The sequence below is a fragment of the Macrobrachium rosenbergii genome, chromosome 26 (assembly GCF_040412425.1).
Source record: "Macrobrachium rosenbergii isolate ZJJX-2024 chromosome 26, ASM4041242v1, whole genome shotgun sequence".
NCBI classification, from domain to species: domain Eukaryota; kingdom Metazoa; phylum Arthropoda; class Malacostraca; order Decapoda; family Palaemonidae; genus Macrobrachium; species Macrobrachium rosenbergii.
In genome coordinates this window covers 48,267,081-48,283,775 of record NC_089766.1, presented here as the reverse complement: position 1 = coordinate 48,283,775, position 16,695 = coordinate 48,267,081, and the positions used below count along the sequence as shown (strand labels likewise).

Below are 16,695 nucleotides of genomic sequence, written 5' to 3'. Positions count from 1 at the left end.
GTTAGGTTAGACTTCCAACAAAAGTAAATTTCTAAATCAAAATTTAACATCACATTCAAAAGTAAGCAAGTACGATACATATACACATGCGCTCCCGGGGGTGTAAGCGATGTCAGGCTACGGTCTACCCCAACGCCAAATCAAAGTCCTTCAAAAGAAGGCATCGTGCTTACCCCATATAAAATGGGAAAAAGCACATTAAAGAAATTCAAAAAGTAAGCAATTTTCATGTCATTAACTTATACATAACTGCACAGACTTCATCTAAAAAATTTTTTGTATTTCCACAACACATCTTAGAAACATTTTGTATGACAGCTACCAACTTCTACTGGAGTGATCTAAAAATGCTATTACTAGGATGCAAGTGAAACAAATGCTATCTTGCTTTTTTATTCTTTTTCCCTTTCTCATCAGACTGTTTGATATGTCCACACTGGTCTAGAATCTGCCTTGCTGCATTGTTGATGTGCTTAAATCTATCGGGACCTAAAAGTATGCCACCAAACCATCTGGAAACAACAACAAGTACATTTTGGGCATCCAGTATCTGGAAAAGAAAAATAAAAGATAACAAGACTCAAAGGTCATGGGCTGCAATACAATAATCACTGATAGCATATTTTACATGTATAGAATGGGTTTTACAATATCAAATGTTGGTAGTTTTCCATGGTTTTACAAATGAGTTGTGTTTCATCACAACTAGTCCTACAGGAAAAACATTAAACTGCGTTTTCCTGAAAGCAAATTGGGTTATATGCCAGGTGAGGGTCTTAACCCATCCTTTTAGCCTTTGTTAACAATTCTTTGGACCTAAATAGATAACAATTCTTTGGACCTAAATACAATAAATTCATCCTTTTCACACAGCATGTCAAACTGGAAATTACAAGGTCAAATTATGAAATATAGTTGCTATAATCTGTGGCCAATCCTGATTGAGGTCATCTACAATATTCACCTTCTCCAAGTTCAATAAGACTGTTCAATAAAAGCTCCAAACTTATTCATTCTTCACATAGTCTCTTCCAAGGAGTTTAGTCCATAAAATTTATTGGTTTGACAATAAATGGTCAGAATAAAACCTGACCACTACTTTGCTCAAAATCAAAACTGGGCTTACAAGGATGGTTTCATTATTATTGCACCACAAACTGATTAATGTGACTGTTTCACATAAATTCTTTTGTTGCTTGTTAACTCAACATCCAGGTTCTCACTTCACTTGTTTGGTAGCAAATCTGGTTAGTGGCCTGTACATTGCAGTATATGGAATAACAGCAAAGCTAAGAATCATTGTCATCAAAAAGCATCTAGCTAAATCCAACTCTAGTAGGGATACATGACCCATATATTACTTTGTTAGTTTTTGCCATGGACTAAAGCAAAAATTCTTATCATCATTATTAATGTTATCAGACTTTCCCTTTACACAGTTCATATGAAATAAGTTCTCTACACTTTTTGTCCGCTGCACTTTCTGTTTGAATTCCCATCAGTATGACAACTGGTAAATGTAAAATACATACGGCATGATAAGAAAAGAAATTATTAATAATTTAACCATGAAAATACCCTACTAAGCATTTGATTTATCAGTCTTTCTCAACCTACTTTTACATTAAAATAAGACTAGAATGAACAATTGACTACAATGACCAATTTTATCCATTATGCATCATAAGTATAACAAAACAGGTCACTTACGGAAAAAAGTACAGTACTTGACTATTTTATGTGAGCAAGCAGGCTAATTCAATGTGTCTTAAGATACAGTTACATTATAATTCTAAAGATATAACTTTTTGAATTTCCATTTCTGTTCCAAATTACCTCAAAAATAAATTTAATCATGGCTACTCTTATGGTAGTTCATAAAAATACTAGTAATATTAGCAAAAAACTACAGTGATGATACCTGCATGCTGCAGAACACGTATAACATCTGAATTCAAGTGTTATTCACTGAAGCAGTAATCACTGATGTGCAGTTACGGCGCAGTCTTAAAAAATTTGTTACGCACTAAATAATAATTCGTGGTGATTTCAACTCACCTGAAGCAAATGTAACATGCGGCCTCCTGCGTGATCTTCGCCGTCGTCGTCGCAGTCTTGGGATACGACTGTCGATCCGGGAGGCACAAAACGGTAGGCATACATGTTATGTGTTGCATTTGCAATTTTCTTATTCTCTTTTAGTTTTCTTAACACTTGCCTGACGAAGAAAAATGTGTCAATGATAATGCGGTGCATTACGACCTTGCAATGATCACCCTGAACCTTTAGAAATTCTGTTTTTGGGTAGTGTTGTTTGTTAACATAAATCCAAACTTAGTCTGCTAACATAAACCAAATATTTGCGACCATAAATCCCAACTTGCTTTGGTTTGTTAATTTAAGTACAAATTTAGTGCTTTAAAACAACCAACAATTAGGCAGTTACTCCTCCAGTCATCACACCTTTCTGAATTTTTGACTAATTTGCTATTAACATAACAAAGTTGGATTTACAGCGAATTTTTATCTCCACTCATGCTGTTAAACAAGAAAAACAATATGAACATAAATACAGTACTTTTATCATTTATCCTGCTTGTATATAAAATTGGCTCAAGCACTTTGCATTTTCTTTTACATAATTTTGTGAACTTTATACAATAAAAATTCATGTTTACTCTCAACTCTTGGTCTTAAATTATTTTGCTACTTGTAAGGTTAACAAATTGACTCAATTAGAAAATAATTAATTGTTCCAGGATAATGCTGTAACCTAATCCACCCTAAATTACCAGCAGTCAAATGGACTAAGAAAGTGTTGAATATATAGATTTAGCTCTGTGTGATACTCCTTGTAGGCAGTACTGTAATATATCAGAGTTAAATACAAAATATTAAAATTAAGACCAATATCTTTAGGAAATTTCCTTTTTAAAAGATATACCCTTTAAAACTGAGGCCAATCTTCTCTTTAGACATTTTACAGTATATTTTGATACACAAATGTACAAATAATTGGGCTTTGACTGGCTGTGCCATCAACCAAGAGCATTTAAATGAGCTAGGATACATGTACCGTCCAGTTGGCACTATTGTGGTAAGATAACATATGGCTACACTAAATCTGAGGGTTAACATTGAGAGAATACACCACATATTGTAACACTGTCTCTACAAATAACTTGAACTGGAATGGAGCCCTGTTGAACATCACATCAAAATTTGACATAAAAGCACTGTTACATGAACAATCTCCATTGTCTGCTCAAAATAATCAAGGAGGTACCTCCGGTAATGATTAGCTTGGCAGATTTGCAGTTTTACTTTTCCATCCACCCTTCACCTTCCTTTCCAGAATCTAGTCTACAGCTTCCATCAGAAAAAAGCTTTTCTCATTTCATTTAATATTCTCTCTTTAATTTCCATGAGACATTAGCTTAGATATGAACAAAAGTTGCTGTTCCAAGTCTTTGCGCTGACAACTGTAAAAATTGAAGACTCCCATGATAATCACTATCATAAAAACCACACTATATGATTACTCAAAAATTCAAAAGAAACATAAAAGAAACTTCTAAGTATGAGAGAAAAATGTTACAGTTTAACAGCTAAAATCTGCAAATACTTGACACCCCTCTAAAAATGCTTATAACTGCCTATTTTGATAGTTCAAACAAAAACCTCCTCTAGAATTGCTTGTACCCAAGTACTTTAAGTTTTATCACAAAAAATGTATTCAGTTACAAAAATTATATGAAAATACAGGAATTAGTGAATATTTCTCTGAAAAAATACCATGAATAATGGAACTATGAATAGGCGGGGGCCCGCTGTACTAGGTAACTTCATGACCATAAAGAAAACTCATTTTCATTTTTCACATAGTGTTCATATTTTACATTTTCACTTTTCACATAGTGTTCCTATCTTAAAAGTCAGCCTTAGATTATGAGGACTCATTTATTACTTAACATCCATGATAACTAATAAATCTCGTTTTCAATGTTATTAGGGGAGCTCCCTGGAAGTACAGTATACATCAACTTAAAGCGCTTGATGAGTAAGTGAAGGCCAAACAGAATATCCCTTCAGTTCAATTATTTTTCCAGAGTCAAAACTTTATTACACCTATTGTATGAATATATGGAACTGCAGCCTTTACACCCAGCTAAATTCCATAAATTATTTATTTGCTGATGTAAGTGCTGTTTAGAGATGACTGGAAAAGATAAAAATACTACAGTACTAACTTCATTTTCTACTTTGCTAATACATTACACTGCTGTGTAAAAGTACATTAAACAACTGGCCTGTAATGTTACATATGTGCAGTGAACATTTCCATTAAATAAATGGAAATAATTACATATTACATGTGCATAATTGCTCATACTATGCAATCAATCGACCTTAAATTTTTTTATTTAATAATAAGGCACATCTAGGCCTACATGTAACAAGTGCAACAGTGACATTAAGTCTGAGAAGTAACTGTTACAGAAAGATTATCATTGAAAGGGATGGTTTTTATTTTTGGTACCACCATTTTGTATAAGCAAACAGTAATGACAAAATACCTTTGAAGATATTTGGCAATTTTCATTTATTTTCTTTGGAAAATTGTTAGTGACGGTGGTTAGAACTGATATGAAATCTGATTAATTAAAACGGATACAAAATCTTGAGTAATAAAAAGGAACATTCTGCATAACTATTTCAGTGAAATGGCTGCAAAAAAATACGAGACAATACAATATTTACCTCACTTCACCCACGGATTGGACGTGTGCCAAATGTGGTTGAAAGTGGCTTTTGCGATCTGAGATTATATCTCCAGAAAATATTTCAGGGCATGGAATGTCTTCTTCTAACTTGTCTACCAAAACAGCTGCTTCCAACATTCCGTTAATCTGTTAAAATAATTCAAAGCTTCAGTTTAAAAAATAATACATAGAGAAAAAAATAATACCACAGGGTATTGGAAATAGGTGTTATTAGAATTTGCATTTATATGTCCCATTTGAGACTTGAAAGCATGCGTGTAACAGTAAAGTATCCCTTCCCAGTTTGCAAAGTCACGTCTCATCTGAAATATTTTTGTCTTACAATATATTACAATCCATAGACCTAAAAATATTACTGAGGTACAGTAAGAATTTGACCATTAACAAAATTATTTGTATTCTAGAAAACCCTCTTCATTTGGAGCAAGCCTATAGGGACCACTGGCTGGCAGGTCAAGCTTCCAAAGAATAAGGTGTTCATTTGCAAGAAATTACAGAAGATTATAGGAAACACAAGTTCTTAAAACATAAATGATCAAGCATTAACACAGTTTAACCATTTCCTGTTCTAATACCTTATGATAATGGTAAGACAAGCAATAATTCTATGAGGTATGACCAATAAAGCTATTCTCTTGAGTCTTGCTCATACACTCAAGAAAAAATTAAAGTGTACAAGAACTGACACCACACAATGGAGGAATGGCTTTGTCCACCTTACTGTTGTGGACATGCAAGATTATTGCTGGAAATGCTGGAATGGTTACTGCCTAATTCTCTCCTCATAATGAGTAAATTAACAATCTACATAGAATATCTGTAAATATTTACTCATCCAAATAAATCCATTACTCATGTGCAAGGGTTTATCAATGCAATTTCATACATATAATGTAGTATAACAAAAAGCATTAAGCATCTCATTGCTCTTTGTTAATCTTCCATTTCCTCTCTTGTACATTTCATTAACAATCTCTTCATTTTACTAAATCCCCATTTTCTCACCACATCTCACATCTAACTAGGGTTAACGGTCCAAAAGAAAAATGAAATCACAAACAGAATATCTATGAGCACCTCAAAATAAAATTACACACATCATCATCATTCAATAAAAATGTTAAAAAACTTATAAGTCAAGTACTGTAAACATATCTCCTGCATGCAATTTTAATTCCATCTCACCTCTTCTTCCTTAATTTCTTGCTTTGCAGCTTCCCCTTCTTCTGCCATGAACTGTCTTATTCTCTCCACCCACTCATAAACAATGCTCTCACCAGCATTTTCACTGGAAGTAGATTGCTTGGTCTAAAAAATCTTATAAAACTACAAGAGTTCTGTACAGACACTATCCTACTTACGTACATTCAGGTTACGAACAAACGTGATCGTAAATTAAAATTGTGTTCCGTTAAAAACAACTATATTATCTTCAGATTTTATTTAGGGGTTATGTATCATTCATATTAATAAAGTGCTGCACTCTATAAAGTATAGTACTATATAAATAAAGATAAAATCCACTGATCTTTATTTATATTTTCATCATGTTCCATATTTTCGTGATTCAGTTATACATAGGCTAGTACTATATGTACAGCGTACAGTATTGTATTGTGTTTTAGGATGAAAAAACATGCAGAGTATATCATACTGTGCTTAAATATGTGTGAAGATCAACTTACGAACAGTGATTCGGAACGAAACTCGTTCGTATGTAAGGTATAGTGTCTGTATACAGTAACAAGGACTAAATATTACTGTACACATATAATGTGGTACTTAGTTTTAATAAATCAAGATTATGCTATACATGTCTTAAACATAATGGAAATACTTACAACTATTGTGCATCCATCTACCACAAACAGAATTTGATAGCCATGTATTCCTATTTTAAACTTTTTCATTATCTGATAATCAAATAAGAATACCATTCATTTACCCCCATACTCTAGCCTTTTAATCATAATTGTGTATTCCTTTGGTTTGGAAACTAAAAAAGAAAAGATCATACCCAAGAATATTAAATTTAGTCATACAGTAGTTAAAATACTGTATTTCCAACCCTCACAAAGCTAACTACCCTTTTACCCAATGTAATCAGCCCCTGGAATTATAAACTGACAAGACTCCTGACCTTACTGCAGCTAACAAAATGTTTACTTTTGAAATAAAACTATCATGTAATCTATAGCTTAACAAAATCTAATCTAGTACTGTATGTAAAATTACTCAAGTTGGATGAGCTGTGGAAATCCTACCCCAAAAAATTGTTAAAAATTAATCTAATAATTCATGTCTGAGACAAATAAGGAGTTTTTTGTACCTCCAAAATAAACAAAAGGATACTAAGACCTCTTATATATTCAAGAATACAGTAACAAAGAAGAAAATATACTACAATGTGTTGACATCACTCAAAAAGGAATACAAAATATGATTGGGGCCATCTCATATTTAAAGTGTACAATATAATCAAGGAAGTAGGGAGTACTTTCTTACAGATATATGTCCTCCAAGTGTCCACAGAGCTCCTGCCTTTTGAATCCCTTCAACCAAGGTGCACTCAGCATGTAAATAGGAGGGCGCCTCTCCTGGGTAGTCAGGTGGCATTGTTACCTGAATAAAAAAAACAAAAAATTATTCAGTTTCAGAAATTCCTGTAAATAGTACCTATGCCCTACACACAAAACACAATTTGACCTGAGATGCTAATCCTTCAAAACAACAAATTAAAAATAAATGATTTGTGTTTTTCCTAAAATACAAACCTACACCTTCATATATAGGAGATTTCCATGCGCTTCGCGTGACTTGGCTGAATGTAGACTTGTTCTACTGAAATCCAGTAGCTTCCTGCTTGTCCTAGTCTGCCCTGGTCTGATCCCACCAAACATGGTCAGTTGCTGAACCAGCCTGAGTGTAGCCCTGAAACACCTTTGCAGAAGGAGTGAGAGATTGGGCTATGAGGGGTGGAACAAGGAGGGTAACTTTATTCATGTGAAGGTAACTTCAAAGTTTAGGAAAAATACAAATTATTTATTTTTAATTTGCTATTTGTTCCAATACAAATCCTCCCTACACCTTTATATATAGGAGAGACACCTCTAGGCAGCAAAAAAAAAAAAAAATTTTCATCTAATTCTGTGAAATGTACTCACTCCTGATTCTCCAGACTTCCTTGGTGCAATTCATTCTGTGTGACGGAACTATGGTTCCAGCTCTACGTCTTGTGATGGAGTTTTGAAGTCACTCTACGCCTTAAACCACCTGCTGTGCTGACCATCGGACTAAGAGAATTTATTTCTGTGTTTAAGTCCTTTAGGTAGAAAGAGGTAAAGGTCACTGTCTCTTCCAAACCCCGGCACGCAGGATTTGTCTTATAGAGTAGTTCCTCTTGAAGGCTCCTGAAGGACCTATACGTACCTCTTAATGTCATGTGCCTTGACTCTGGTCAGGATAGGACTTGCACTACCTTCCGAAACATAAGCTCTTAAGCCAGAAGGCGACCGTGTTCTTTGATTTCCTCTTTGTTTGGCCTTTACTTATGAACAATCTACGTTTAGCTGGTCTGTGGGAGGCTGTCCGTTTCAGGGAGGCCTTCAAAAGCTCTAGTTAATCATTTCTCAGTTTGTTCCCCACGAAGTCCTTGAGAGACCATCAAACCTATGTGTGGAGGGGTTCTGTGTCTTCTAAAAAGAAAGATAAACCCCAATTTCATCCAACCACAGGTGTGTATGAAAGGGCCCATTATCTCTTCAATGCTGATGCCAAATGTTTTTAAAGTCAGTCTCGGTCCGAAGCAGTCCTGATCGGTTCATCCAGACTTCCACTTTGGTGACAGTTCATTCCAGGTGGTTTTAATACTGAGGTGAGCAACTCTTTTTCAAAGACGTGGTTCCAGCTTTGAACACCTTAGAGAGGGCAGCCCCGTGTCTTGCTGACATGGAGCTTTTATGCCGCAGAAAAAGGAGGAAATCCGCTACATTCTTCACACTTCACAGCTGTTTTGAGGCGATGGACATTCCTCTCACTGCACCAACCCAAGAAGACCATCCACTTTCCTTGATACAGGTTGAGGGAGGACTGTCTAACAGAAATGGATCTCCAAACTTCTCCTGAAAAGACTTTCTTTCACCAGGAAGTTGCTGGACAGCCTCCATCCGTAAAAAGGCTACTGGTATCTTGTGTGCTTGTCTACTAGATTTTTAGAGGCAGCTGTCTTGGAATGTCTAGCAGGTGGAGATGATCCTGTACCACTCTGCTTGTGGCCACTTGAACTACCAGTGTCATCCTCAGACCCTGGGAGATGAACAACCTGTTTATTACCTTTGGATCTAGCTGAATGGGGAACACAAGTGGATCCATGTTGTCCCACTGATGTTGGAATGTCATTCTTTGTCTTGAAGGGAAGCAGACGGGCAGTTTGTGAATTTTCCTGTTGCAAGTGATCCAATGTGGGACCCTCCAGTCTATCTGCCACTGCTTGGTCTAATGACCATTCTGTCCTTACTATCTGGCCCGGCCTATAACCACAATTTGTTCTTCCAGGGATGTAGCTGGCCCTGTATCAGTCCCCTGACCATTCATGTCTGATGGCTTGGATTTAGAATGGAGATTGCTTTGCTTGTATAAGAACTCGACAAATGAGGCATTGTCACTCATGACCTTCCCTTGGAAGCACAGGTAGCTGTTCAACACTGACAAATCTACGATGGATCTCCACACCCCTGATGCCTTATCTACCAGGAAGAGACGGCTGTAAAAATGGAGGGGGCAGCAATTTTTGAGACCTGAAGGAGGCCAGGGAACCTTCCTGATGCAATTCCTTCTTTCAACAGATAAAATTGCCTTCCACACAGACAATATGACTGAGTCCCCATTTCTTTGCAGACTTGTATCACTGACCTTTCAATATCATGAAAATAGATGTGAAAGCTGTGAACAGACAATCTTCTGTGATACACTTAACTTGAACTTTTCTGGAACCACTGGGTCTACTTCTGGTATAGCATCTGTATGAGTCAGTTCCAAGCCATTTCTATAAACTCAGTTGGGGCAGTGTCAATTAAATCTTGAATTCATCCAGAATCCATATCTTCAAAAATTCCCCATCCACCTTCTTGGTCATAGTCAATTTCTTTCATATTTATTTAATGGCTTTCATGACACCTTTGATATTTATGTCATCAACAATTGTATAGTTACCAAGTGTCATGGGCCTTAAACATCTTTATTACCCCCTAATCTGGAGTTGAATAACATTGTGTTGGGGAAATGACTTAACATCTTTGGGCTTCTGGGAGGCCAGGTACATTGTCCAGTATCAGTAACACTTTGAAAGGCAATCCCATACTGGCAAGGTATTGTCTGACTTCCTAGACAAAACACCATAAACCTCATGAAGAGTGTTTTGGTAGCCATGGCATCTTGTTAGATGTTTTCAAAATCGTAAGGCTTGGGGATTCGTAGTTTATAAATCATTTCCACAATACCTGGTGGCAGCAACATCAGTCTCTCTTTCTGTACATTAAAACCTGATGTTCATCTCCCTTATTGAGTAATAAATGTCCTCTGTGATATTTTTGTTCTGGAGAACAGAGCAGGTTTCATCAGCATTAGATTCCTGCTTGAGTAAATATTCTTGCTCCTGTAAGTTTCTTGATAGTGCCCAGAAGCTGTTTTTCATGTAATCTGTACATTTTGCAGATGTAAAAATTGACTGGAATCTTCAACATTCTGATTAATAACCTGACTAAAAGGCACTACTTTTATATTGTACTGATTCATATAAAGCCCTTGTGAAAACTGACCCCTATATTTTGATCTAACACATAAGATATACTACTTGAGAATACAAGTCTCTCACAATCTTGTGTACATGATCTTGTCATCTTGAGGTAATACTTTATCAGGTCTCACAGATATAAAAGAACCTTGGATCATCCCATACAAGACTTGGAGCTGTAAACAGTCACAAGACATTTATTGACTTTCCTTGCATCTGGTTCTTGACAGTTAAATTTCAAATGAAGGAAAGGCCAACTGAAGTCTAACCTGCCCAAAAGCACATGTGGCTCACCAACACTATTGTCCAAGGAAAATGCAAGAAGAGAATTCATCATAAAATTTAAGTCTTTGCAGAGACAGCCAAAGTTTGCTGACTCAAAAGATTCTTAAATTTTTAAAAGGAAGCAACAGAACCCACAGGTCTGACTCAGTTGCCACAAGTGTCCGATCCAGCATGGAATTTATTTACTGAACCTTGACAAAATGATGAATCGTTCAACTTGTGTGACTGGATATTGGTTTGACCTGTAGCACACAGGCCAGCTCATTATAATGTGGAGAAAGGATGAGAGAGAAGTCTCCTAAAAGACACATTTCCGTAACGCAAGACCTTTATACAGAACTCCTCTTGGTGACTAAAAGCATGGGTTCTTATTAGGGGCATGATCTAAAGCAGTCAAATTTCAGTTCAGCAGTACAATGGCAATGTGGTCAATGGTGAGATGAGATGAAAAAAACAGGATGATTTGTTAACCAGTCATTGGCAATGTGGAATATTTTTGTTACAAATTACAAATAAATAGCTCATTCATTTCACATTAAGCACCAGTAAATGAACTCTTTTCCTAAAATAGTGGGTATGCAGAACTATTACCATTCAGTATACAGTAAATACACATTCTTGTGGAACAAGTCAAATCATCCATTAACTTTCAAATGCAAGTTTCCAAAAAATAGAACATCTAGATGTAAAAAGCAGAAACCCTAGCATAGAGAATAGAAAATAATGAGTAAATGTATAAATAATGATAAAAATACCAACAGAGATATGGACAGAAGACTTAAAATTGTCCGAGTAACATAATTTTTCACTGTTCAATATGCAGTAACAACTTGACAGAAAAGGACGATACAATTATAAACTGGGCACACCTTAAGGATACCTTTGCCAAACCTAGTCTAAGTAATCTTATTTGAAACTTTTATTATCAAAGTAAGTCACTCACCTGCAGGAGCGCTGTCAGATCCCATTCGCTGATTTCCACACTGTAGGTTCTGTGCTCCACACTTTCAGTATGGAAGTCATTCCCATAAATGGAAGAGAGTGCCTCAATTTCGTCAACCTGAAACGACAGGAATTAGTAACAGTTAATACACATACTACTGTAAGATTTGACATGGTGACCTAACGTTTGAAATCTACTAAAAAATAAATGGATCTGATTAACTACTAAGCTGCAGAAATGTCCCTGATTTTATTACTTTTGATTATGGGGATTTGATTTTAACAATTACTTCAAAGGTTTTATTTTTTCAATTGATTTACACATTTTCCTCTTCTATTTCTCCTTTCCCTTCATTTTCAGTTACAAAATTTTCTCTGGACATTCCAGCTGTTGATGCCTATACTAAGTACGGTATTTTCAAGGCTTTGGTCCTTCCATGGACAGGCACCATTTATAGCAGGTACTGTCAACAATGCTAGAGGAATTTTGCAGAACCCCTTCAACATTTAGCTTCACTTTTCTTAAAATTTCATCCTTTCTGTTTGGTCCTTTGAAACTAAGTGTTCAACTCCTTTAACTTTATGCTCCAATTTTCACCAGTGCTCCACTGCAAGTCAAAGGCGGGAAGATGGGAGCTGACCACCATAAACCCCCCCGTATTCGCGTTCTCACGATTCACGGACTCACGCATTCGCAGGTTTCTCTGTGGAAAATATCTACCCATTTTGCAGAAAATTCACCCATTCGCGGTATTTTTCACTGAGAAATATTAACTAATTACTGTATTCTCATATAATTTTCATGAATGAATGCACTTTTTGTGATAAAACTATGAAAATACTCAGGTATAAGCATTTTTACAAGGTTTTTCTTAGTGTTTAAACTATCAAAATGGGCAGTTCTAAGTGTTTTTAGAGGGGTTTTAAGTATTTGCGGATTTTGGTCCTCCGCGAATATGGGGGGGTTCACTGTACTCCCCAATCTCACTGCTCAGTATATGTTTCCCTCTAAACGACAAGTTCTAAACACCAAAATTATCTTGGTATGGGACCAACTTTGACTTTATAATTTCTCCCAATAAAATGATACTTGAAAGTGTGTCCTGTGTACCAGAAGATATTATGTCGTGCTAAATGTTCTTTGGACTACTTCATCAGCCCCCTTCCCCACATTACTTCTGTCTCCTCCCACCTAACTGTCCAACTTCTTTGAAGTGTCTTTGATCCAGATTTCAAACACAGAACAAATCCTTTAGGCCTCCCCATCCAGAGTTGAAAAATATGTCTGTAAATACTTGCATTTACATTTTTTCAAATACTTCTACCCATTATGATAAGCGATTGGCATATTTTAACATTGTTATGTTTAATGATAATGACCTTGAATTGTTTGCGGGCTTCAGGATGGGCATAGCAGTGATTCTGATCATTATACATAGTGTTCTTCAGCTAACACCATCCTAAGCAAACTCACAGAGCAGGATATGATTCAGTGGATGCAATAGGATGCTGACACACCAGTGGCTGCAGAGTTGAAAGATGAACAGTTCATTGTAAGTCAGGGAATTATGAACTGTTCTTTTCTTTCTCAAAGCTACTGCCACTATAACTGTCACAGTGATGTAACTGTATGTTCTGTACTATATTACATCTGGTAAAATTCAAGTCACACTTCTCAGTTCCTTTATTCCTCACACTGTTGGACTGTGGAATACCCTCCAAGAGGATGTTGTGCAGTTGGAACTTCAGAAGTTCAAGCGAAAATGCAATGCATTACAGGCAGTTCCCGGTTTACGACGGGGGTTCCATTCTTACGGCGCGTCGTAAGCCGAAAATCGTCATAAACTGAAAAATCGTCGAAAATCGTCGCAAATCCTAAGAAAACCTGACTTTTAATGCTCTGGGTGTATTGAAAACGATGTAAACTGCATTTTTATTGAGTTTTTCATCAAAAAACCCTCCAAATTTTTATTATTCTGCTGTTTTGAAGCCATATTTCTTCCGTCGGATCGGCGTACGACGCGTCGTAACCCTGGAACATGCGTCGTAAACTGGGAAATATTTTCTGATGAATATATCTGAAAAGCGTCGTAACCTCGGAACGTCGTAAGCCGGACCCGTCGTAAACTGGGGACTGCCTGTACTACCCTAATACTACTCTCCTTGCATTTTAATCATTTTTTATCTGTATTAATTTTTTTTTAATAAGTCGAATCTCTTCTTTATGGATTTCCCTTTACTTCCTTGTACTACTGCTTAAGGAAAACCTTAATATTCTTTGGAAGCTTGAATTTCAGTTAATGGTCCCTGTGGTCTTGTTCCATATGAATAGGGTTCATCTTCTGAATAATAATAATAGCCTAATATATTGGGCATCATCCTCAAGGCCTACCTGTATTATTCTTTTGTTTTCTGAGTCAATATATGGCCAAACAGCACATGCAAAGTAGGAGGGTCCATATATGAAGGGCAAGGTTGTATCCAAAAAGGAAAAAAAAATTAGGCTAGAATTTACGGTGACCAGACTTCCCGGTTTACCTGGGACAACCCTATTTTCGCATCACCTGTCCCAGCGTCCCTGAAAGGCCAGGAAATGCCCCAGGCTGTGGTTTTGTGAACGACATATTTCCTGACAAGATAGACGTCAATGAACTATTTGATGAGATCTCCAATATCCAAAGATATGTCACTGCAGAAAGAGTTAATGAGTGGGCTACAGCAGAATTCTCAGTAGAGAATGATTGATGGAAATCTTTCAGCACTTTGTCAACCATTATGTTCCTTCCATGTGCTAATGTGAAATTACTCATGGCAGAATTTGCATTGTGTTTTACAGGTTCAAATGCTTCCACTGAAAGAGTCTTTTCCCTAAATAACAACATGGACACCAGATAAATCACAACTCAAAGTCGATATATGGAACATATGCTGGCTGTCAAATGCAGTTTTAGTGATTCATGTGACAAGTTTTATATGTTATTAAAAAATCCTGATGTCCTGGGAGTTATCCACTCATCTAAGAAATATTATTGTGTCATGATTATGAAATTAATAATTACAATTCACTTGATGATCCTTCATACTTCTGACAAACATCGGTTATGCCAATTTCTTTTATTTTTTAACATGTCAATTGTTAGTTAGTAGTTAGTTACTCACTGATGAGTTGTTTTCCCTTTTAAGAACACTGAAAAAGTGACGTTCAATCTCAGACTCAGGTACTTCTGGTAAATTACTTTCACAAAACACTTCTGGTACATTTCAACGTACTTTCACCTGCAATTCCTGATTATATGATGAACTAATGAATTTGTTCTTTGCTCTTCAGGAAAACTGTCTTTCAGTCGATTTTCAACCTAACTGTTTTGGTTTTTGCTTAATTATGAATTTAATTTAATTTTTGGGGCTCAAAACCCCAACCACGGGTATGTCTGTTTCCCCCAGTTCAAAATCCCATCCGGCAAGTGCAATAACTTGTTAACGAATTTGGTATTATTTTCCGGGCCAGTACTAAACACAGCAAAGGGACATTCCATTTTTTAAAACAAACAGATGCACCACCAGTTATCATTGAACCCCTAAAACTGTAGAAAAACTAAATAAAAATTAAAAACAGGCATGGAGCTAAAGGTACAGAATTACCAGCCGCCTAATGCAACCATAGCTAATTTCGGCAAAATTATAACCAGTAAACAAGCAGGTTATGTTAATGAATTTGTTCTTTGCTCTTCAAGAAAGCTTGTCAATTTTCATGAACCGTTCTTGGTTTGAAAAAACCCAAAACACTTTTTCCCCAAAAATGGCCCCTTGGGTCCCAGGTTAACCCCAGAAAAATTGGTTACAATATAGAATTTCACGGGCAAGAGAAATGCTAGGCCTACCAAAGATGGAAAACTTGCATGGCATGCATGCTGGACCTACAGATTCTCACGACACAAAAAACGTGAGAATTGTGAATTACAGGACAGACATTACGCCTAACGAATCAGAAACACGGGCGAAATCTGTTATGACTTAGCTTCGATTATCCTAACTAACCTGACAAAGTTATTAACCTGCTAAACAGACAGAAAGATATATTTTATTAAAAGCTATGGTTGAATTGTTACTGACGGCCCAGTTATCCATAAGATGAACAATTAGAATTGTGGAATGGAAAGAAAATGAAGAAATTAACCTTCGTTGAGAAGTGGTGCAATACCTGTACTAAGAAGGGGTGCAATACCTGTACACTCCCATTTGAGGAAATAAGAGGGGATATTTTTATTTTCTGATGGGTTCTATAACCACTTAACCCAAACTATATATAAAACATATAGACTGACTAAACCTACAGGCCTGCCATGACATATTTACGCCGAGGTGCTCGATAAATAAGCGACACGTACCCGAGTCAGGCTGAGGGTGCAACTTTATAAAACCGTAAAAACCTCCAATTTCACAATGACAACAAACGTTATTTCATATTACCTGTCTGGTTAGGTTATCTTCGGCCATATTTAACTATCCTGCGAAGACAGAGTGTCGTCTGAGACTTGTAATGAGGCGAAATGATAAGGGCGAGTCCCTCGAAACGTTCTGACATCCTCTCTCGCCAGACGCGCGTTCTTATACAGCGGGCTGAAAGGTGTCGTTTATGAGTCACGTCTCAAAGGGAAACCGTACACGTATGAAGGGTTAGCAATCGGTATGTGGTGAAGTATTTGGTTGTTTTTTTTTTACTGTTATTGTTGTTGTTGATATTATTATTATTATTGCCCTAATTAACTGTGATGTAAAGGCAGCGGGAAGAACGAAAATGTGTGGAAAGCTACCCGATAATTGTAAAGGAAAATTGCGTTTATTTTTTGGGAGTGATGTCGATTAATGGTGAAATATTTGGTTGTTTTTGTA

The 16,695-nt window shown here is 36.4% G+C and overlaps 1 protein-coding gene across 1 annotated transcript; it reads right to left on the bottom strand.

Moving 5' to 3' along the window:
* Nucleotides 1–364: 364 nt before the first annotated feature.
* LOC136853174 (protein IMPACT-B-like) lies at nt 365–16,430 on the bottom strand. Its single transcript, XM_067128509.1, is given in 8 exon segments — nt 365–550; nt 2,059–2,218; nt 4,762–4,910; nt 5,970–6,072; nt 7,290–7,372; nt 7,374–7,406; nt 11,804–11,920; nt 16,273–16,430. Coding segments are annotated over 8 exon segments (843 nt in total). The 5' UTR covers nt 16,300–16,430; the 3' UTR covers nt 365–379.
* Nucleotides 16,431–16,695: the final 265 nt, after the last annotated feature.